Genomic DNA, 22,960 nt, shown 5'->3' on the forward strand with positions numbered 1-22,960 from the left:
CTTTGTGACTCTTGAATTACTACAACTAGACGCGCCGAAGATTCAATCACCCATTTGCTTCTACGCTTTGCATATACACGTGTCCCCTCGATGCCGATAAACCCCCCACCCCCCTCCTTAAAAAAATAATGAGGGGGTGAAAAGAGAGAGAGAGAGAGAGAAGAGAGAGAGTAGTGTGTGTGTGCATGCATTTGCCCCTCTCAGTCGTCCCCTAGCAGGGCCTCGGCCTCCTCCTCCTCCGATGAGCTTGATTGGGGCCGGCCGCTCAGTGGCGGTGCAGCGCTTGGCTGGGCCTCTGCCTGTTGGGAGGTGACTTGTTGTTTTGCTGCCCCTCATTATTCCTCCTCCTGTGTGGCTGCTGCAGCCAGCCCTGTTAGCATGTTAGCCTGGTCCTCTCTGGCTCCTGTTGAGTCCCTGGCCGCCCTCAGGTTGCCCAGCTCCTGCCTGAGCTGGAGCAGCTGCTGCCGGGTGCGTCCGGCCTTCCTTCCTGGCCCCCTCCAGCTGGATCTCCAGGGCCCGGGGCCTCGGCACGCGGTGTTCTCTCTCCCCTGGGCGGTGCCTGGGCAGGAGCCGCCCATCGCCGGGCAGCCCCTTGGAGTGCGGAGGTGGGCCAAGGGAGGCCTGGAGGTGCTCGTTGTCCTGGGTTAGAGCTGGGTTGGCCTCCTGGAGGAGTCCTGGTGGTCCTCCCTCAGCCTCCTCGGTCTCCTGCTCCATGGACACCGTCCTCCTCTCCAACTGTTCTATCTATATGGCGATCATTGAGTGTTCATTAGACCAAAAGTAATCTCACAGTCATGCAACTCTATGTCCTCTGCCATGTAGAGTTGATGGATATCATATTCACTGAGTTAAGTAAATGTCTTAAAACAAGCTTACGAACAAGAAAAATCCTGTCCACTTTGAACTGCAAAAACAGGGTAGTGTCTGTGTTTCTCTCTACTCTGACCTGTGTTCCACATTAACTATGCAGGCCAGGGCAGTAGAGGGTTGAAACAAACCATTAGACCATTAACACGCGGTAGGTAGCCTAGTGGTTAAGTAAGGTCGCTGGTGAATCGAGGCTGACTAGGTGAAAAAATCTGTCGATGTGTCCTTGAGCAAGGCACTTAACCCTAATTGCTCCTGTAAGCTCTGGATAAAAGCATCTGCTAAATTACTAAAATGTAAACACTCCCATTCTGTCTGTGCCTCTTTTGGGGGGTGAGAGAGCCCCCTACCCCCTCCCATCCAGAGAGGGCTACGGACATGACTGCTAACCCCCGACCCATCACTAAACACGAAACAGGACCACTTTGTCTCTTTGTTGGATCTTGGGTGGAGACGGTTAAACAGAACAGTGGATGCCTGCTGGGTATAGTTATACCCCCAGGCAATCTCTCCCTTTTATTGTGCTGGGCTCTGCCCTCTGCTTAAGCAGCACGGTACCATTCAAACAAAATTAGGACGGCTTTCTGGTCCGCCTGATCATCGACTTGCTGTGAGACGGGAAGACATGTAAAATTTCACGCACACGCTCACACATACTTTCTCCTTCGGCCTTCCCCAAATGTATTTCCATTACCCACCATTTCCGGAGAGGATAAATGAATGCTGCTCCACTCTTCCCCTCCTCCCCTGACCCCTGTTGGTTATTACACTAACATGGTACTGTCAGACAGTAATAGATGCCATGACAGTCTCCATTAAACCGCCATATGGCATTCGTTGGCTCTAGCCGCCTTGGCATCATCTGCTATAAATGATTCTGGAACAATTTAATTCCCCGTTAAAATAGTTCCCTGTGTCCCTCTCAAACCTCTTCAAGATACCACTGCATGACTATTATGGGCGTATTAGCACGCTCTTACATCCCCTCTTAACATCCCCTGGATGGCACTTCACCAACGTCATTGTGGAGGATTATCACACTCACAGTGAGTGATGGGGCCTGGGAAGAAGTCATTTAGAAAGGCATTGTTTGTGGTTGTTTAGTACTTCTCAGAAGAAAGCCTTTGCAACCAACAGCAGACATTGAATCCTTTTCAAATATGTTTTTCGAGTTGTTATTTTGACCAGAAAAATGTCTGCTCAACGACAAGACATCCAAATAAAACTTCCAAGAGCCAAGACGGTATTTCTCTCCCCACTTCAGTGTTACAGAAATAACTTCAGTTCCAGGTATTGTGGTGAAGAAGACTTTTGTCTTGCCGGTTTCTTTTATTGGCGGTGACAAAGAGCAGTTTACTGTACCTTCTTCAGCGACTGCTCCACTCTCTCGGCAGAGGGCTTTTTGGGAGTGCTACTCTTGACCTCCGGCTCGGCTGCCACTTTGTGAAGAAGCTCTGCCGGAGAACAAAGCATGTTATTGTGACACGAAGAAAAAGACAAGTGTCTTCTTCCTTTCAGCCAGCCAAATTTTATATTATTAAATCAAGTTTGATTAATTATGTCTAATTGATTTCTTTTCACATCGTAAGCCTATTCTTGTAGGCTACTTTTCTTTTCTGAAAATAGTGTCAGGAAGAAACACATGGCTTGCCAGTGTCTGAACTTAAATCTTCCGTTTAAGTTCAAGACAAGAGGGCCCTAAATTATATCACTTTGGCAATTACTCAGACATATAAAACCATTATGAAATGACAACGCAAAGAGCATTTGAAGACAGTGATTTGTCATATTATGGGATAAGAATAAATACATCTACCCTAGAATATCCATTTCCATTCTAAAACCATAGGACTTTATCAACCACTACTAATAATAAAGGCCTTATATTTTATGTTCAATCAAAAGCAGACATTGGTGAAAACTCAACCCCCACCCCTGGAGATCTTAAACAAACGTAGAGAAATGTTCAACTCCCCTGTGAATGCACAAACCCTGGCTGCCCTGCTTGCTTTGCAGCCCACCATGCATCCACCCCCAGTAGAATAACTCCTCTCCAACGAATAAAATCTTCCTTTATTAGGAGCAGTTCAACAAGTCATTATTAATATGTCTTTAACATTCACCGGTGAAGAAGACTGCTTGTAGACCAGATTCCCCTGCTGCTACAAGCAAAAAAAAACTACATTTAAAAATGAATAGGAGTTTGTCTATTTTGTGTGCGAACTACCCTCTTTTTTGACCCCAAAAATGTAAATAAAAAGGTTGAGGCTAAATAATAACGAAGACAAAACTTTTCCTTCGCTCCTTCTGGTTAAACTTTCATGGTGGTACAAGGAAACTCATTTGTCAGATGAGGTTGAAAATGTGAAATATTCAGGCACTCGACTTTTCAGGTCAGTTGACCTTTTGCCGTGAGATGCAGGAGAAGGAGAGAGAAAGAGAGAGAGGAGCGACAGAGTGAGAGCGAGAGGGGAGAGAGAGAAAGAGGTGGATCAGCTCTTCGCTCTGAAGCACTGTGCTCCTCCCTCCTTCTCCTGTGCATGGCCGAAGAGGGAAAAAGGAAGTTTGTTACTTTGAATTAGCCATCTCTTTTGTCTCCCCTGGCTTGTCACATCCAATCAGACCAGAGCCCAAATAATGTAGCGAGGGCTGCTGTGCCAGCGCCGTGTACATAACCAGATAGGGAGACAATTATCCCGCTCGTAGCGCGACGGCCCGGGCTGGGGGTGGGTGGCTGGGGAGTTGGCACCTCGGCACTAGTACCTTGATATGGAGGGGGTCGGTGGCTCTCTAGTCACTTTGCATTGGAGGAGGTCCCAATGCTACAGCATTCATTAACGTCTAAAGGCTCTAACGTCTTCTCAACCCCCCCGCATCTCCTCCTCCTCCGCTCCTCCCTCTCCCGCCCCTTACAGGCCGAGCCACAAAGGTCTCCGCCACGGAGCGTTGCCTTTCATCTGTTGGCTTTCTTTAGCGGGATTGTGATAGGGTTGGGTTGGGTTGCTGCTTGAACCTCTCTCCCTTTGATCGGGTCAGAGGGGTTCCGCAAGAGTTAATTCGGGGCCGCTCGTAGAAACGTGTTCTATGGATCTCTGGGTTTGTGTTGCCAAGGCCTGATTTGAGCCGCACAGTGTTGGTTTATGATGAGCAGGCCTCAGAGTTGTCAAAAACGGTTAGCAATTTCAATTTATATCTTGTATGTCAATCAATTACATAATCACTTTTGTCACAATCAATCATGTATCCTTGGGTTTAACTTAAAGGGCCTAACCGTGATATTTATAGACAGTTTTCAAAATAGGGATTGGGCCTTTACGTTATTATGAAGTGAAAGGTAGTAGTATAATCATAAACATTCTGTGGCTGCAGCAGTGCTTTCACTCAGGTGGTGCTGTGTAGAGATTATAGGTCTCTAATTTGGTTGATTGGGTGACAGACAGGATACAATGTTAAACCATTACTTTCAAAGCCGGTCTATCTCTCAGCTTTTCTGATTATGCCATTGATTGTCAATGGGATGCGCCATCTTAATTAGTGGCATCCTTTGTAGCCCTGGTTTCGCATTTGGCCGACAGACACCATCATTAATCATCAGGTAAATTAAAGTGATGGAGAACAGATTGGTTATTGAACTCGTTAATTAAAAGGGCCACTGTAGTAGGTTATTCAGTATTTGACAAAGGGATGCAGATTGGAGTAAAGTGAGGGTCCCCAAATGGCACCCTATTCCCTATAGTGCACTACCTTTGACCAGCACATAGGACTATGGTAAAAGGTAGTGCACTATGTAGGGAATAGGGTGCCATTTGGGACACAGACAAAGTGATGCACGTTCTACGATTAGGAGGGGAGGTATGCACTATGCAAAGAAGATGCATTCTTTTTGATATCCCAGTCAATTTAGAACAGGTTGTTCAGGTTTTTATTGAATTGTCCTGTTAATTCCACTGAAGATGTGGTGTTCAAACAAACAAAAAAAAGCCAGGAAGTACAACATTACAAGCACGTCAGAACACTACCGTTCAACAGATGTTCGACATACGTATGTTAAAACAACATATGTGCCGTTATTCAGTGTATTCTTTTAATTTATTTTTTTTGGGGGAGGGGGCATCCACCCTCTTCGGAAGACAAAGATAGACGTTTTTTTTACAGCTTTTTTCCTTTGTTGTTACATGTACATTCTACACACATTTTACATACAGTTGAAGTCGGAAGTTTACATACACTTTGTGTTTTTCAACCACTCCACAAATTTCTTGTTAACAAACTATAGTTTTGGCAAGTCGGTTAGGACATCTTCCTTGTGCATGACACAAGTAATTTTTCCAACAATTGTTTACAGATAGATTATTTCACTTATAATTCACTGTATCACAATTCCAGTGGGGCAGAAGTTTACATACACTAGTTGACTGTGCCTTTAAACAGCTTGGAAAATTCCAGAAAATGATGTCATGGCTTTAGAAGCTTCTGATAGGCTAATTTACATCATTTGAGTCAATTGGAGGTGTACCTATGGATGTATTTCAAGGCGTACCTTCAAACTCAGTGCCTCTGCTTGATATCATGGGAAAATCAAAAGAAATCAGCCAAGACCTCAGAAAGAAAATTGTAGACCTCCACAAGTCTGGTTCATCCTTGGGAGCAATTTCCAAACGCCTAAAGGTACCACTTTCATCTGTACCAAACAATAATGCGCAAGTATAAACACCATGGGACACACAGCCGTCATACCGCTCAGGAAGGAGACGCGTTCTGTCTCCTAGAGATTAACGTACTTTGGGTGCGAAAGTGCAAATCAATCCCCAGAACAACAGCAAAGGACCTTGTGAAGATGCTGGAGGAAACAGGTACAAAAGTATCTGATATCCACAGTAAAACGAGTCCTATATTGACATAACCTGAAAGGCCGCTCAGCAAGGAAGAAGCCACTTCTCCAAAACCGCCATAATAATGACAGACTACGGTTTGCAACTGCACATGGGGACAAAGATTGTACTTTTGAGAATGTCCTCTGGTCTGAAGAAACAAACATAGAACTGTTTGGCCATAATGACCATTGTTGTTTGGAGGAAAAAAGGGGGGTGCTTGCATGCGAAGAACACCATCCCAACCGTGAAGCACGGGGTGGCAGCATCATGCTGTGGGGGTGCTTTGCTGCAGGAGGGACTGGTGCACTTCACAAAATAGATTGCATCATGAGGAAGGAAAATTAGTGTGGATATATTGAAGCAACATCTCAAAACATCAGTCAGTAAGTTAAAGCTTGGTTGCAAATGGGTCTTCCAAATGGACAATGACCCCAAGCATACTTCCAAAATTGTGGCAAAATGGCTTAAGGACAACAACGTCAAGGTATTGGAGTGGCCATCACAAAGCCCTGACCTCAATCCTATAGAAAATGTGTGGGCAGAACTGAAAAAGCGTGTGCGAGCAAAGAGGCCTACAATCCTGACTCAGTTACACCAGCTCTGTCAGGAGGAATGGGCCAAAATGCACCCAACTTATTATGGGAAGCTTGTGGAAGGCAAGCCGTAACGTTTGACCCAAGTTAAACAATTTAAAGGCAATGCTACCAAATACTAATTGAGTGTATGTAAACTTCTGACCCACTGGGAATGTGATGAAATAAATAAAAGCTGAAATAAATCATTCTCTCTACTATTATTCTGACATTTCACATTCACAAAATAAAGTGGTGATCCTAACTGACCTAAGACAGGGAATTTTTACTAGGATTAAATGTCATGAATTGTGAAAAACTGAGTTTAAATGCATTTGGCTAAGGTGTATGTAAACTTCCGACTTCAACAGTACATGGCTTTTATTTATTTTTATCTTTACAGTAGTTACATAGCAAGAATCAAGTAATTTGATATTTCGATACATTACATATAGAGAGATTGTATAAGTACTATCGTGTTTTCAGTCATAACTATTATAGAACATGAGCTTTTAAACCCACTACTTATTCAGTGCTTCCTCTGACTTGTTCAGCCTGGAGGCAATATCCAGGGGTGTTGCTTGATACCTACAGTATGCTTGAGAATTAAAACCAATGGAGGACAAATTCTTTCAGACAAGGGGAAATGGGGCAATAGAGCTTGATTGGGTTCTGATCGGTCAGTCAGCCTTTAGACTCTAGAGTGTGGACCATAGAGTTGGATATAGGGGCACACTTGCCACAAAGCCTTTTTTTTTAGCATGGACAGCACAATTGAATGCTTTCATCATTTCCCTGGATGGGACTTCTAATGTTATAACGAGGGATCACAGAATTCCACCGGATCAGCCAATGAATTATAATCCTGAGCAAACATTGGGTGGGCTTTCTTTCCAACTCTATGGTGTGGAAGTGACAAGGCTCACCTTGTTGTTCGTTCTGAAGACACATCCTCAGCTCCTGTACAGTGGCCCGGTCCATAGCAGCCTGGACCCGCAACACATCCAGCTCCTCCTCTAGGTTAGTCCTACCACCACCACACACAAAAAAACAACACTTAAAACAACACAACGTTTTTTCTTTAAGACTTTAGTGACAGGAAGGGCAGTTTCTTTGTCTGTTTCCCTCTTCTGTCAACACACCTGGACCCAAGGAAAGGGGACGTCTTGTTACATTCCTGTAAATGCCACTTCTAATTCCACATTACATCCATTGACTGTATGAAGCCTCCATTTTACTTTCAACCTGAGAACTGTGTCATCAGATCCTCCTCTACGAAACTGAGATGATTAATATGAAAAGGAAAACCAGCTAATTTTAGGCTGAATTTAATTCATGTGGAAATCAAAGTGACAAGAACCATGAAACCCAGGTAAGGAGGTACAATGTGTGTGTGTGTGTGTGTGTGTATATGTGTGTATATGAACCCAATTAACTCTCTGCAATTAGCTTGATTCCCCAAAAGGCTAATTAAGAGGAAAGGGAGCCATGCTCGAGACTCTTGCAATTGCAAGTTATTATTAGGAGCCAAAAAGAAGTCTGCAGAGGATACGGGTGATAGGTCCCGCTGAGAGCGTCACACCTGAAAACACACACCTCGTTCCCCGCCCCTTCGCTCCCAGCCCCAGCACCTAGGGAGATGGAGAAGCCAGAGAGAGAAACACTGTCTGTGTGAACTACTGTTGTTGTTCCAGTGGCATTCTATCCCTCAACCTGATTTCCTTTTCCTGACTGACTGACTCTAATACAGGTTAAACTAGGAGCATGGAACAGTCAAGTAATTCAACCTTTTACACTTCCTGACTAGTGTGGTAATGTCAGCTTGGACCCTGGTTCTGTTAGTAAACACGTATGGTGAGGGCCTTGTACGGTTCTGTTCTGCTCTATTCTGCTCTGTTCTGTTCTGCAACTTCCTCCAATGCTAAATGTTCTTACCGGTAGTTGCCAAGAAAATGTGAAGAGTTGAGTAGTTCTCGGTTAGGGGATGGGTTAGTTAGTAGGCTTGAGGTGTGTGAATGGCTCAGGGTTCACCACAGTAATACAGTGTGAACCAAGGCCTACTTTCAAGTTTCATTAGTCATATGTACAGGATACACATGGTATACACTGTCTAACTAAATACTTACCTGCAGGTTCCTTCTCTACAATGCAACAACAATAAGACATAATAATGGGCTAACCTAACCACAGCTTAAATAAATCCACAAATTACCCTCTCTGGGGGGTGAGACAGAGAGAATGCAGATGGATACGTGTCGCTGCTTCACTATAGATTTTCCTCTATAAATGAACTGCAGTCGATGCAGGCTCCAGCTCCCAGCACTGCCCTGAGAATAGCATTATGTATCCATACAGCCTGTTAATGGGACAAATTAACTGAAATATGGCGCGTGTGGAACGGGCCAATTTCGTCTAATGTTTCTCTTTTATGCCTTTTCCGATGCAGGCCGTATCGACGATGACACCAAAGTTCATATGGAAGACACTCTGTTTGTTGAAGGATGAGCACGTTTCTCTCAGTGATCCCGGATTAGATTACAGATGGGGTTTTGTTTTTGTGTCCTGGGACCTTCTGGTTTCCCACCGACATTCTAGTAAAGGGAACAGTATGGGATAGATCTTAAGCATATCTAATACATGAATACAGTCAGTGTGTGGCTCAATATGCCACACACAAGCAAGCAAACAGAGATAAATTCCCTTAAAGGCGACTACCGGTAGATGACTATCCTTAGATCCTAAAAAAGACATCATAGGTGACAGTACTATGAGGGACTCTAAGAAAACATTGTCTTATAACTTAACCCTAGCTAGATAATCTTCTACTGTATCTGTTTTGAGCGCTCCTGCTCTACCTCTCAACCAAACATTTACCTCAGACCCAACAGTTGTTCAATTAAAATGCAGACGAACGCCCGACGCAAATTCCAGTTTTTTTGTCAACTGCATATAATTGTTTTGTGAGAGGTTGCTAACTCCCAACTCCCTCCCGTTCGATTCACCCCCTTCTCCATTTCCCTCTCACTTCATAAGCTTGTGTGATTCCTTAGTGTGAATGCATCAATTTGAATAACAGATGTTTATTTGCAGCCTTTTTGGTTCCCTGGGGGGAGGGGGAGCGTGGCCCTCTCCAGAGGGTTGAGAGGCTGGTTGGATGTTGGATATCTCTTAGAATAAATACATAAGGAAGAGAGGATAACACCAGGGTTGCCTGAGGAGTATCTGTAACTATCAGTGCACCACACACAGGAGAATGTCTCAGAGTAAGATGAATGAAACAACAGATAACGCCCCTGTTATGAGATCAGATACAGTGGGGAAAAAAAGTATTTAGTCAGCCACCAATTGTGAAAGTTCTCCCACTTAAAAAGATGAGAGAGGCCTGTAATTTTCATCATAGGTACACGTCAACTATGACAGACAAATTGAGAAAAGAAAATCCAGAAAATCACATTGTAGGATTTTTAATGAATTTATTTGCAAATTGTGGTGGAAAATAAGTATTTGGTCACCTACAAACAAGCAAGATATCTGGCTCTCACAGACCTGTAACTTCTTCTTTAAGAGGCTCCTCTGTCCTCCACTCGTTACCTGTATTAATGGCGCCTGTTTGAACTTGTTATCAGTATAAAAGACACCTGTCCACAACCTCAAACAGTCACACTCCAAACTCCACTATGGCCAAGACCAAAGAGCTGTCAAAGGGCACCAGAAACACAATTGTAGACCTGCACCAGGCTGGGAAGACTGAATCTGCAATAGGTAAGCAGCTTGGTTTGAAGAAATCAACTGTGGGAGCAATTATTAGGAAATGGAAGACATACAAGACCACTGATAATCTCCCCTCGATCTGGGGCTCCACGCAAGATCTCACCCCGTGGGGTCAAAATGATCACAAGAACGGTGAGCTAAAAATCCCACAAACACACGGGGGACCTAGTGAATGACCTGCAGAGAGCTGGGACCAAAGTAACAAAGCCTACCATCAGTAACACACTACGCCGCCAGGGACTCAAATCCTGCAGTGCAAGACGTGTCCCCCTGCTTAAGCCAGTACATGTCCAGGCCCGTCTGAAGTTTGCTAGAGTGCATTTGGATGATCCAGAAGAGGATTGGGAGAATGTCAAATGGTCAGATTAAACCAAATATAACTTTTTGGTAAAAACTCAACTTCGTCGTGTTTGGAGGACAAAGAATGCTGAGTTGCATCCAAAGAACACCATACCTACTGTGAAGCATGGGGGTGGAAACATCATGCTTTGGGGGCTGTTTTTTCTGCAAAGGGACCAGGGACGACTGATCCGTGTAAAGGAAAGAATGAATGGGGCCATGTATCGTGAGATTTGAGTGAAAACCTCTTCCATCAGCAAGGGCATTGAAGATGAAATGTGGCTGGGTCTTTCAGCATGACAATGATCCCAAACACACCGCCCGGGCAACGAAGGAGTGGCTTCGTAAGAAGCATTTCAAGGTCCTGGAGTGGCCTAGCCAGTCTCCAGATCTCAACCCCATAGAAAATCTTTGGAGGGAGTTGAAAGTCCGTGTTGCCCAGCGACAGCCCCAAAACATCACTGCTCTAGAGGAGATCTGCATTGAGGAATGGGTCAAAATACCAGCAACAGTGTGTGAAAACCTTGTGAAGACTTACAGAAAACGTTTGACCTGTGTCATTGCCAACAAAGGGTATATAACAAAGTATTGAGAAACTTTTGTTATTGACCAAATACTTATTTTCTACCATAATTTGCAAATAAATTCATTAAAAATCCTACAATGTGAACTTCTGGATTTTTTTTCTCATTTTGTCTGTCATAGTTGACGTGTACCTATGATGAAAATTACAGGCCTCTCTCATCTTTTTAAGTGGGAGAACTTGCACAATTGGTGGCTGACTAAATACTTTTTTTCCCCACTGTACATCATGTACTACTCTTAGCTACAGAACAGTGGTGGGGAAAATCATGTCACTCAAATCTACAGAAATTCCTAGAAATCAATATTTCTATGTGCTTGAATAAACTCAATCAAGGTGCATTTACTGTAGCAGTAATTGATTGCTCCTCTCTACATCACAATATCCACTGATATTTCCTGCGTCCAAAATAGCACCATATTCCCTGCCTTGCAAAAGTATTCATCCCCCTTGGCGTTCTTCCTATTTTGCTGCATTACAACCTGTAATTAAAATGGATTTTTATTTGGATTTCATGTAATGGACATACACAAAATAGTCCAAATTGGTGAAGTGAAATGAAAAAAATTACTTGTTTCAAAGAATTCGAATAAATAACGGAAAAGTGGTGCATGCATACAGTGAGGGAAAAAAGTATTTGATCCCCTGCTGATTTTGTACGTTTGCCCACTGACAAAGACATGATCAGTCTATAATTTTAATGGTAGGTTTATTTGAACAGTGAGAGACAGAATAACAACAAAACAATCCAGAAAAACGCATGTCAAAAATGTTATAAATTGATTTGCTTTTTAATGAGGGAAATAAGTATTTGACCCCTCTGCAAAACATTTGGCAACTCGAACCTTCAGCTCCCTCCACAGATTTTCTATGGGATTAAGGTCTGGAGACTGGCTAGGCCACTCCAGGACCTTAATGTGCTTCTTCTTGAGCCACTCCTTTGTTGCCTTGGCCGTGTGTTTTGGGTCATTGTCATGCTGGAATTCCCATGTTCAATGTCCTGGCTGAAGGAAGGAGGTTCTCACCCAAGATTTGACGGTACATGGCCCGTCCATCGTCCCTTTGATGCGGTGAAGTTGTCCTGTCCCTTTAGCAGAAAAACACCCCCAAAGCATAATGTTTCCCACTTCCATGTTTGACGGTGGGGATGGTGTTCTTGGGGTCATAGGCAGCATTTCTCCTCCTCCAAACACGGCGAGTTGAGTTGATGCCAAAAGAGCTCGATTTTGGTCTCATCTGACCACAACACTTTCAGCCAATTCTCCTCTGAATCATTTAGATGTTCATTGGCAAACTTCAGACGGGCCTGTATATGTGCTTTCTTGAGCAGGGGGACCTTGTGGGCGCTGCAGGATTTCAGTCCTTTACGGCGTAATGTGTTACCAATTGTTTTCTTGGTGACTATGGTCCCAGCTGCCTTGAGATCATTGACAAGATCCTCCCGTGTAGTTATGGGCTGATTCCTCACCATTCTCATGATCATTGCAACTCCACGAGGTGAGATCTTGCATGGAGCCCCAGGCCGAGGGAGATTGACAGTTGTTTTGTGTTTCTTCCATTTGCGAATAATCGCACCAACTGTTGTCACCTTCTCACCAAGCTGTTGGCGATGGTCTTGTAGCCCATTCCAGCCTTGTGTAGGTGCAACCAATTAATCTGGTGCAACCAATTACCTTCAGAAATCGCATAATTTGTTAAATAAAGTCCACCTGTGTGCAATCTAAGTGTCACATGATCTCAGTATATATACACCTGTTCTGAAAGGCCCCAGAGTCTGCAACACCACTAAGTAAGGGGCACCGCCAAGCAAGCGGCACCATGAAGACCAAGGAGCTCTCCAAACAGGTCAGGGACAAAGTTGTGGAGTACAGATCAGGGTTAGGTTATAAAAAAATATCAGAAACTTTGAACATCCCATGGAGCACCACTAAATCCATTATCAAAACATTGAAATAATATGGCACCACAACAAACCTGCCAAGAGAGGGCCGCCCACCAAAACCCACGGACCAGGCAAGGAGGGCATTAATCAGAGGCAAAAGATAACCCTGAAGGAGCTGCAAATCTCCACAGCGGAGATTGGAGTATCTGTCCATAGGACCACTTTAAGCCATACACTCCACAGAGCTGGGCTTTACGGAAGAGTGGCCAGAAAAAAGCCATTGCTTAAAGAAAAAAATAAGCAAACACGTTTGGTGTTCGCAAAAAGGCATGTGGGAGACTCCCCAAACATATGGAAGAAGGTACTCTGGTCAGATGAGACTAAAATTGAGCTTTTTGCCCATCAAGGAAAACGCTATGTCTGGTGCAAACCCAACACCTCTCATCACCCCGAGAACACAATCCCCACAGTGAAGCACGGTGGTGGCAGCATCATGCTGTGGGGATGTTTTTCATCGGCAGTGACTGGGAAACTCGTCAGAATTGAAGGAATGATGGATGGCTCTAAATACAGGAAATTCTTGAGTGAAACCTGTTTCAGTCTTCCAGAGACTTGAGACTGGGACGGAGGTTAACCTTCCAGCAGGACAATGACCCTAAGCATACTGCTAACGCAACACTCGAGTGGTTTAAGGGGAAATATTTAAATGTTTTGGAATGGCCTAGTCAAAGCCCAGACCTCAATCCAATTGAGAATCTGTGGTATGACTTAAAGATTGCTGTACACCAGCAGAATCCATCCAACTTGAAGGAGCTGGAGCAGTTTTGCCTTGAAGAACGGGCAAAAATCCCAGTGGCTAGATGTGCCAAGCTTATAGAGACATACCCCAAGAGACTTGCAGCTGTAATTGCTGCAAAAGGTGGCTCTACAAAGTATTAGACTTTTGGGGGTGGGGGGTGGGGTGGGGGGTGAATAGTTATGCAAGCTCAAGTTCTTTTTTTGTCTTATTTCTTGTTTGTTTCACAATAAAAAATATTTTGATCTTCAAAGTGGTAGGCATGTTGTGTAAATCAAAATGATACAACCCCCCAAAAAATCCATTTTAATTCCAGGTTGTAAGGCAACAAAATAGGAAACATGCCAAGGGTGAATACTTTCGCAAGCCACTGTAGTTCACTACTTTTGTCCGCAAGTATTTGTGAATAGGATGCCATTTCAAATGCAGCTATTGACTTCTGTTTCAACAGGCCTATGGGAGGACACACTTGATCCACTACAGTGGCCCTCCAGAACACTTCCAATAGGTAGACTTTAATGATCCTAAAACAGAAGTTTTTCTGTCCAACCCTTGGACAGCAGCATAGAACAATGTTTGTGGTCAATCACACATCCTGTTCTCTCTTTTCCCCTTTCACTTCTGTTCAACTAAAAGCCAGCAAATCCATCTCTAATTCCCTCAACAACGCTTCACCTAAGGTAGAATACAAACTCAGCAGGCATGAAAGCGAAAAAAATAACCACTTTTACCTCCGCTAGCATCAAAACGAAAGAAAACAGACGGAACAGATGCGTTCTGCTTGGTAATGATGGCTCTGTAATGTACATCTTTGTTTCGCTGTTTGTTAAGATTTCTCTCCTGAAGTACTGTAGTAGCATCGAGCCAGCCAGTCCTGAGCCTCTATTCCAAGTCATTTGATCTTCTCTCTGACTGTGTTCCTCTAGAGTGGACTAACAGAGCTTAGAGCACACACCGCCAGCTCCGACCCACCAGGGATTACAGAGCAGTACATCATCTTTTGACCGTTGTGCTTTTCACGCGCCAGGCCTTTCCTCGTACTCGCCCTCTCCCATTTCATGCTTGGCACATAAAAACATAGAACAGATAGAGAAAGAGTGAGTGAGAAAGAGGGGGAGAGAGAGAGGGGGGGAGAGAGGGGGAGAGAGAGAGAGGGGGGAGAGAGAGAGGGGGAGAGAGGGGGAGGAGAGAGAGAGAGGGGGAGAGAGGGGGAGGGAGGGAGAGGGGGGGGAGAGAGGGGGAGAGGGGGAGAGAGAGAGAGAGGAGAGAGAGAGAGGGAGAGAGAGGGGGGGAGAGAGAGAGAGAGAGGGGGGAGAGGGGGTATATTTTTTTTACTTCTAGCACTTTCTATGACTGGAGAGGAGAGAGAATGTCAGTTCCCCCTGAAGAAAAAAGTGAGGAAAGACATCATTTTGAGTCAGAGGGGAATTCCCCTCTCTCTGCAGCTTTAAGCCCAGAAAGGCAAGAGTCTGTGAGTGCGTACCAAATTACACCCTATTCCCTATTAAGTACTACGTTTGACCCAGGGCCCATAGGGCTCTGGTCAAAAGTAGTGCACTATAAAGAATAGGATGCCATTTGGGACGGATAAGCCTCCGCTGTCAGCAGTAAAGTGTTGTAGTTCATACAGCTCTCTGTTCTCGTGGCCACAGGCCATAATGCAACAACAACAGTGAAGCAGTGAGTCACTGAGCAGAGCCGGAGCACGCCTCTCCCTCCTCAGCCACGGGGCATTGATACGGGAGGTAAACAGGCCTTCATGTTCAGGCACTAGTGGGGTGGACTAGTGAAAACGGTCAAGGAGGTCCTGCATTAAAATACCAGATATGAGATTTCCTACCCTAAGAACAGTTTTTTGTTGTTGTGGATTTAGTTAAGTATGATCTCATCTGATGATGGCATCTGTCAATATTGACATTACAACATACAAATACCACAAAAAGTAGACTGAACCCTTTGTATTTATACTACTGTTTAGTGTGTAGTGTTATGGTATCCGTTTGCATGGGGTAAAGTGACATAACACACAGTATCTGACTAAACAGGTAGATATCACTGTAGGGATGTACGTTCTTAGCTTGGTCCTGTGAAATGTGCTTTACTATCTATGTTGATACTTCACAGCACAGCCTTAGTTCCCATGCATTCAGAGCGACGGCTCGGCTACGTACAATCCAGAGAGCAGGCAGGCTACAGTACAATCCAGAGAGCAGGCAGGCTACGGCTTGCTTCATAATTACCCAGTTAGTGTGCCGCAAAGTTTCAAAGAATAATTCATTTAGCAAATAATGAATGAAGGGGGCACTTAGGTGGTCGGTTATCAAAACATACATAAAACATTATTTTGTCTTTGTGTGTGTGTGTGTGTGTGTGTGTGTGTGTGTGTGTGTCTGTCTGCCCCGTGCGTCCCTCCCCCTAACACTCCCTGGTCCGGGGGGCAAAATACACTCATTACTCCTAATACATTTTAGCAATCAAGATGAAACGAGAGAAAAAAGACATTGCAGAGAGAGAGAGCAGAAAACCAGGTAAACTTGATTAAACTTCATTAGAATCAAAGTCTCCACCACATCTGTAATGGTCACTCAGTAGAGGGGCCTTCTTCACCACTCCCTTCTTCCTACAAATCATCTCAAAGGCTTTTTATCCCCCAGTAATGGCTGCCTAATTTATGCTTTGATGTCGACTGAGTGTACCGTCTTTAGTGTGAGGGCGCCGCCCGCCGCAGCGCGCCGTGTAGCCAGTGTTTAGTCTGTTTACGAGGGCCTAAATAATCCCTGCCTCCCTTTTACCAACAGACCTTTAACAACAATTAGCGAGCGGCGGACAAGACGTGGAGGGCTACCAGAGACAGAACCATAATGATGGGAGATAAAATTAACCCACGGCGAATCAACATTCCTCGCTCAACCCGCTCCCGCCTGCCCGCCCTGCCTCTCCTCCGGAAATTTCAATCTGAATGCCTGGCCGGCGCTCTGGCGGCTTTCCGCTTTATTTGCTCATTCGCAATTGACTTAATTCAGATCATTCTCCTCCAGAGTGTGTTTCATGTTTGAGAGCCCATATTTGAAACGGGGGGGTCTTTGTCTGAGGAGTACAACAATTGATAATTAAATAAAGGAAAGAGAGAGATTTGATTTGAAACCGATGGTAGAGTGGTCCCAATGGAAAATGTCAAGTCTCCTCTCAGGACCACTTCAAACCTGGGAGGGTAAATAGGCCTGTTTTAGGGCTATCAGGAGAGTCAGGGGAGTCTATAGACCTTGACACAAGAAACCAAGGCTAAACCCAGTTTATACATAAAAACAGTGATCAGAATGAGATTACAAATAAATCTAAGATCTGTTTGATATAGACACAACAACAACAACAAAGCAAACAAACAATGTTATGACAGAGGGAATTTACACTACCGATGTGACTCTACATACAGTGAGGGAAAAAAGTATTTGATCCCCTGCTGATTTTGTACGTTTGCCCACTGACAAAGAAATGATCAGTCTATAATTTTATTAATGGTAGGTTTATTTGAACAGTGAGAGACAGAATAACAACAAACAAATCCAGAAAAACGCATGTCAAAAATGTTATAAATTGATTTGCATTTTAATGAGGGAAATAAGTATTTGACCCCTCTGCAAAACATGACTTAGTACTTGGTGGCAAAAACCCTTGTTGGCAATCACAGAGGTCAGACGTTTTTGTAGTTGGCCACCAGGTTTGCACACATCTCAGGAGGGATTTTGTCCCACTCCTCTTTGCAGATCTTCTCCAAGTCATTAAGGTTTTGAGGCTGACGTTTGGCAACTTCGAACCTTCAGCTCCCTCCACAGATTTTCTATGGGATTAAGGTCTGGAGACTGGCTAGGCCACTCCAGGACCTTAATGTGCTTCTTCTTGAGCCACTCCTTTGTTGCCTTGGCCGTGTGTTTTGGGTCATTGTCATGCTGGAATACCCATCCCACGAACCATTTTCAATGCCCTGGCTGAGGGAAGGAGGTTCTCACCCAAGATTTGACGGTACATGGCCCCGTCCATCGTCCCTTTGATGCGGTGAAGTTGTCCTGTCCCCTTAGCAGAAAAACACTCCCAAAGCATAATGTTTCCACCTCCATGTTTGACGGTGGGGATGGTGTTCTTGGGGTCATAGGCAGCATTCCTCCTCCTCCAAACACGGCGAGTTGAGTTGATGCCAAAGAGCTCCATTTTGGTCTCATCTGACCACAACACTTTAACCCAGTTCTCCTCTGAATCATTCAGATGTTCATTGGCCATCTTCAGACGGGCCTGTATATGTGCTTTCTTGAGCAGGGGGACCTTGCGGGCGCTGCAGGATTTCAGTCCTTCACGGCGTAGTGTGTTACCAATTGTTTTCTTGGTGACTATGGTCCCAGCTGCCTTGAGATCATTGACAAGATCCTCCCGTGTAGTTCTGGGCGCTGATTCCTCACCGTTCTCATGATCATTGCAACTCCACGTGAGATCTTGCATGGAGCCCCCCAGGCCGAGGAGATTGACAGTTCTTTTGTGTTTCTTCCATTTGCGAATAATCACACCAACTGTTGTCACCTTCTCACCAAGCTGCTTGGCGATGGTCTTGTAGCCCATTCCCGCCTTGTGTAGGTCTACAATCTTGTCCCTGACATCCTTGGAGAGCTCTTTGGTCTTGGCCATGGTGGAGAGTTTGGAATCTGATTGATTGATTGCTTCTGTGGACAGGTGTCTTTACAGGTAACAAACTGAGATTAGGAGCACTCCCTTTAAGAGTGTGCTCCTAATCTCAGCTCGTTACCTGTATAAAAGACACCTGGGAGCCAGATATCTTTCTGATTGAGGGGGTCAAATACTTATTTCCCTCATTAAAATGCAAATCAATTTATAACATTTTTGACATGCATTTTTCTGGATTTTTTTGTTGTTATTCTGTCTCTCACTGTTCAAATAAACCTACCATTAAAATTATAGACTGACCGTTTCTTTGTCAGTGGGCAAATGTACAAAATCAGCAGGGGATCAAATACTTTTTTCCCTCACTGTATACTTACACTGACACTCCAACACACACACACACACACACACACACACACACACACACACACACACACACACACACACACACACACACACACACACACACACTCACACACGCTCACACACACGCATATTGACGGTACACACACACACACTTTCATACTCTCCACATACGCTGCTGCAATTCAGTTTATTATCTAACATGATTGCCTAGTCACTTTTACCCCTATCTACATTCACATATTACCTCAACTACCTGGTACCCCAACTACCTGGTACCCCAACTACCTGGTACCCCAACTACCTGGTACCTCAACTACCTGGTACCCCAACTACCTGGTACCCCAACTACCTGGTACCGCTGCACATTGACTCCTTGTATATAGCCTCGTCATTGTTATTTATTGTGTTCAAATTTTCTATTCTTATTTGCTTATTTTCGTACTTTTTAACTCTGCATTGTTGGGAAAGGACCCGCAAGTAAGAATTTCACAGTAAAGTCTACACCTGTTGTATTCGGCGCATGTGACCAATACAATTTGATTTGAGATAACAAGTTAAACAGAATATTTCTCTGACTAGATCCTTATTATTTATTCATTAGGACAAAGGGCAATTTCTAACATGAATGCAGGCATTTAATCTAATACTGCAGATCATGGTACTTCTAATGACGTCAAGGGAGACTCTAGTCCGCCTTCACTCAAATCACCTAAACACAGAGGTCTTAATAATATTGTCCAAGTTCAAGGATATGAAGTTGAGTTCTTACACTCTGTGCCTGATTGCATCCATGATCATTTCCATTGCAGGGAGCCAGTGGGAGAGAGAGAGAGATTAAACTACCATAGTGGACCTGCAGCTGGTTCACCTTCCTTAACGGCCTCATCTCCACTAAGGGAACTAGAGGATCCAATAATTGGAGTGTTGTTGTGTTGAGAGCAACACTACAGGGACCCGGAACCAGGGAATAAACACAAGCACACTCATTTTGGCAACAACTGGTTGTTTGGACCACGAGCCTCTTTTATAAGTGCCTGTTTGGATGGGGGAGCAATGATGAGACATCTGTACACACCAGCTCAGCTCAGCTCAGCACAGAACGAGAGAGAGAGAGAGAGAGAGAGAGAGAGAGAGACATTAGCCCAACAGAGAGAAAGAGGGAGAGAGACATTAGCCCAACAGAGAGAGAGAGGGAGAGAGAGACATTAGCCCAACAGAGAGAGAGAGGGAGAGAGAGAGACATTAGCCCAACAGAGAGAGACTTTAGCCCAACAGAGAGAGAGAGGGAGAGAGAGAGAGACATACTTGAGCACAACAGAGAGAGAGAGAGAGAGAATATCCCCCCCCCACACACACACACACTTTAAGCATCCAAACAGCAGCCTTCGCCGGGCGGTTATTGGGCCCGAACTCCTCCTCCTACCTCCAGCCAGGAGATAATTAGCCATTAGCAAATCATAGCTAACACTTACGAGGAGGCGCAACCTTCACAAGCACAATCATCTTAATATGGACGGCAGAATGGCAAACTGCCACTTATTATTGGGCCTTGCAGAAGCACTAGATGTTTGCGTCCCAAATGGTACCCTATTCCCTATATAGTGCACTACTTTTGCCCAGAGCGGGGCCCATAGGGCTCTGGTCAAAAGTAGTGCACTATATAGGGAATAGGGTGCCATTGGGACACAACTGAAGTCTAGGGCTGGGGGTGTTGGTCTAGTTATTGCACCAACACGGCTCCCTTCTCCTTAATTGTTGGCTATCAACAGTAATTTACATGGCCGGGGCCGCCAAACAGCTTGATATAGAAGCCCAGCCTAATTGCACCGTGCATGTTTCATTTCTTTCCCCCCTCTTCCCATCCGCTACCACACTCCCTCCTTCCCTAACCCTCCCAATAGATATAAAGGGAGATAGGGTGAGGAGAGTGGGTTTGGGGAGAAGAGAAGGGGGGAAGGTGGTCGGACGGGCGGTGTGCCTGCTGCTTGCTTTAGCACAGTGAGCCGGTTAATGGTCGTCGGGGCTGTTGGCCGGGACCAGGATCAAAGCGTGGCGATTCTGTGGGGGGGTGAGGGGGGATGTAGTTTTTCTAAAGCACGAGTTAGAGACCCCCGCCAAGTTTACTTTGGGCCTTGGCGGGGGCGCTGGGGTAGCGAGTGACTGCCTGGGTTGACGGGGATCAGCACTAACCTCGGAGGACAGGGGCTGCACAGCCTGAAAGGGAACAGGCGGCCTCCCGCTCTGCCTCGTGCTCCTCGCAGGTCAGTTGCAAGGACCAGCAGGACGTTGCAGCCGCATGCCCGGGCCGGGAGGATCCTTAACGGCAGCAGCGGATGGAGCTGTGGCGGCTGTATGCCTGGTCTGTAATTAGCTCGGACAGCTCTGGCTCAGAGAGAGGCAGCCGGGCTAGATCATATGAGCTCAGCTGGGATTAGGAGGACAGGACAGGGGGAGGAGAGGGTAGGAGGAGGAGGAGAGCCCAGGTCTCAGCCTCCCGCTAGTACCACAGGTGGGGGTAGAGTAGGGACGGGGGTAGGGAAGGGACGGTTAGGGGAAACTGCTCCAGATCAAACAGAGGACTGGCTGGTCAGTGGTTGGCTGAGCCTGGTCTGGGCTGTAGCTGGCTGGGTTATCCCCTCACGGCCACCTGGCCTTGGCAGAGTGGTAGGGAGCCGCAGTCAGAGCCCCTAATGAAGAGCAACACCTCCAACAGCCCCGGTAATTAACACAATCCCTGTCACCCACCTTTTTCTCTCCCTCTCTCCCCCGTTATACCGCTATCGTCACTGAGGCTCAGTACTGGTACATGGACAACATGTCCCCATAATACTCAACTGTCTATTTACGTTCTTAATTAGCTCTCCTTCACCAAACACATTCACATAGCTACAGATCAGAGAACATTAAGGTCCAGTTAGGTATTTGATATAATTAATTGGTAGTGGTGATGAATAAAATCATACCCCGGAGCTGCAATTAACAGACCCGCCCGTCCCCACATTCGTTCCTAAAAAGTGTAAGGTAAAATTACTTGAATGAACAAATGTTTTCGCTGTCCACCGTGTAGAAGGATATATATACAGTGGGGAAAAAAAGTATTTAGTCAGCCACCAATTGTGCAAGTTCTCCCACTTAAAAAGATGAGAGAGGCCTTTAATTTTTATCATAGGTACACGTCAACTATGACAGACAAAATGAGAAAAAAAAATTCCAGAAAATCACATTGTAGGATTTTTATGAATTTATTTGCAAATTATGGTGGAAAATAAGTATTTGGTCAATAACAAAAGTTTCTCAATACTTTGTTATATACCCTTTGTTGGCAATGACACAGGTCAAAGGTTTTCTGTAAGTCTTCACAAGGTTTTCACACACTATTTTGGCCCATTCCTCCATGCAGATCTCCTCTAGAGCAGTGATGTTTTGGGGCTGTCGCTGGGCAACACAGACTTTCAACTCCCTCAAAGATTTTCTATGGGGTTGAGATCTGGAGACTGGCTAGGCCACTCCAGGACCTTGAAATGCTTCTACGAAGCCACTCCTTCGTTGCCCGGGCAGTGTGTTTGGGATCATTGTCATGCTGGAAAGACCCAGCCACGTTTCATCTTCAATGCCCTTGCTGATGGAAGGAGGTTTTCACTCAAAATCTCACGATACATGGCCCCATTCATTCTTTCCTTTACACGGATCAGTCGTCCTGGTCCCTTTGCAGAAAAACAGCCCCAAAGCATGATGTTTCCACCCCCATGCTTCACAGTAGGTATGGTGTTCTTTGGATGCAACTCAGCATTCTTTGTCCTCCAAACACGACGAGTTAAGTTTTTACCAAAAAGTTATATTTTGGTTTAATCTGACCATATGACATTCTCCCAATCCTCTTCTGGATCATCCAAATGCACTCTAGCAAACTTCAGACGGGCCTGGACATGTACTGGCTTAAGCAGGGGGACACATCTGGAACTGCAGGATTTGAGTCTCTGGCGGGTAGTGTGTTACTGATGGTAGGCTTTGTTACTTTGGTCCCAGCTCTATGCAGGTCATTCACTAGGTCCCCCTGTGTGGTTCTGGGATTTTTGCTCACCGTTCTTGTGATAATTTTGACCCCACGGGGTGAGATCTTGCGTGGAGCCCCAGATCGAGCGAGATTATCAGTGGACTTGTATGTCTTCCATTTCCTAATAATTGCTCCCACAGTTGATTTCTTCAAACCAAGCTGCTCACCTATTGCAGATTCAGTCTTCC

The 22,960-nt window shown here is 45.1% G+C and overlaps 1 protein-coding gene across 1 annotated transcript in view; it reads right to left on the reverse strand.

The window, feature by feature from the left end:
- Positions 1–381: 381 nt before the first annotated feature.
- LOC123492687 (centlein-like) overlaps positions 382–22,960 on the reverse strand; it is a 51,844-nt gene continuing 29,265 nt past the window's right edge. Inside the window, exons 8-10 of the mRNA XM_045225469.1 lie at positions 7,240–7,340; positions 2,230–2,321; positions 382–744 (exon numbers count right to left, since the gene is read on the reverse strand). Coding sequence (XP_045081404.1) covers positions 382–744; positions 2,230–2,321; positions 7,240–7,340 — 556 coding nt within the window. The remainder of the gene's footprint in view (positions 745–2,229; positions 2,322–7,239; positions 7,341–22,960) is intronic.

This window comes from Coregonus clupeaformis, chromosome 15 (assembly GCF_020615455.1).
Source record: "Coregonus clupeaformis isolate EN_2021a chromosome 15, ASM2061545v1, whole genome shotgun sequence".
Classification (NCBI taxonomy): domain Eukaryota; kingdom Metazoa; phylum Chordata; class Actinopteri; order Salmoniformes; family Salmonidae; genus Coregonus; species Coregonus clupeaformis.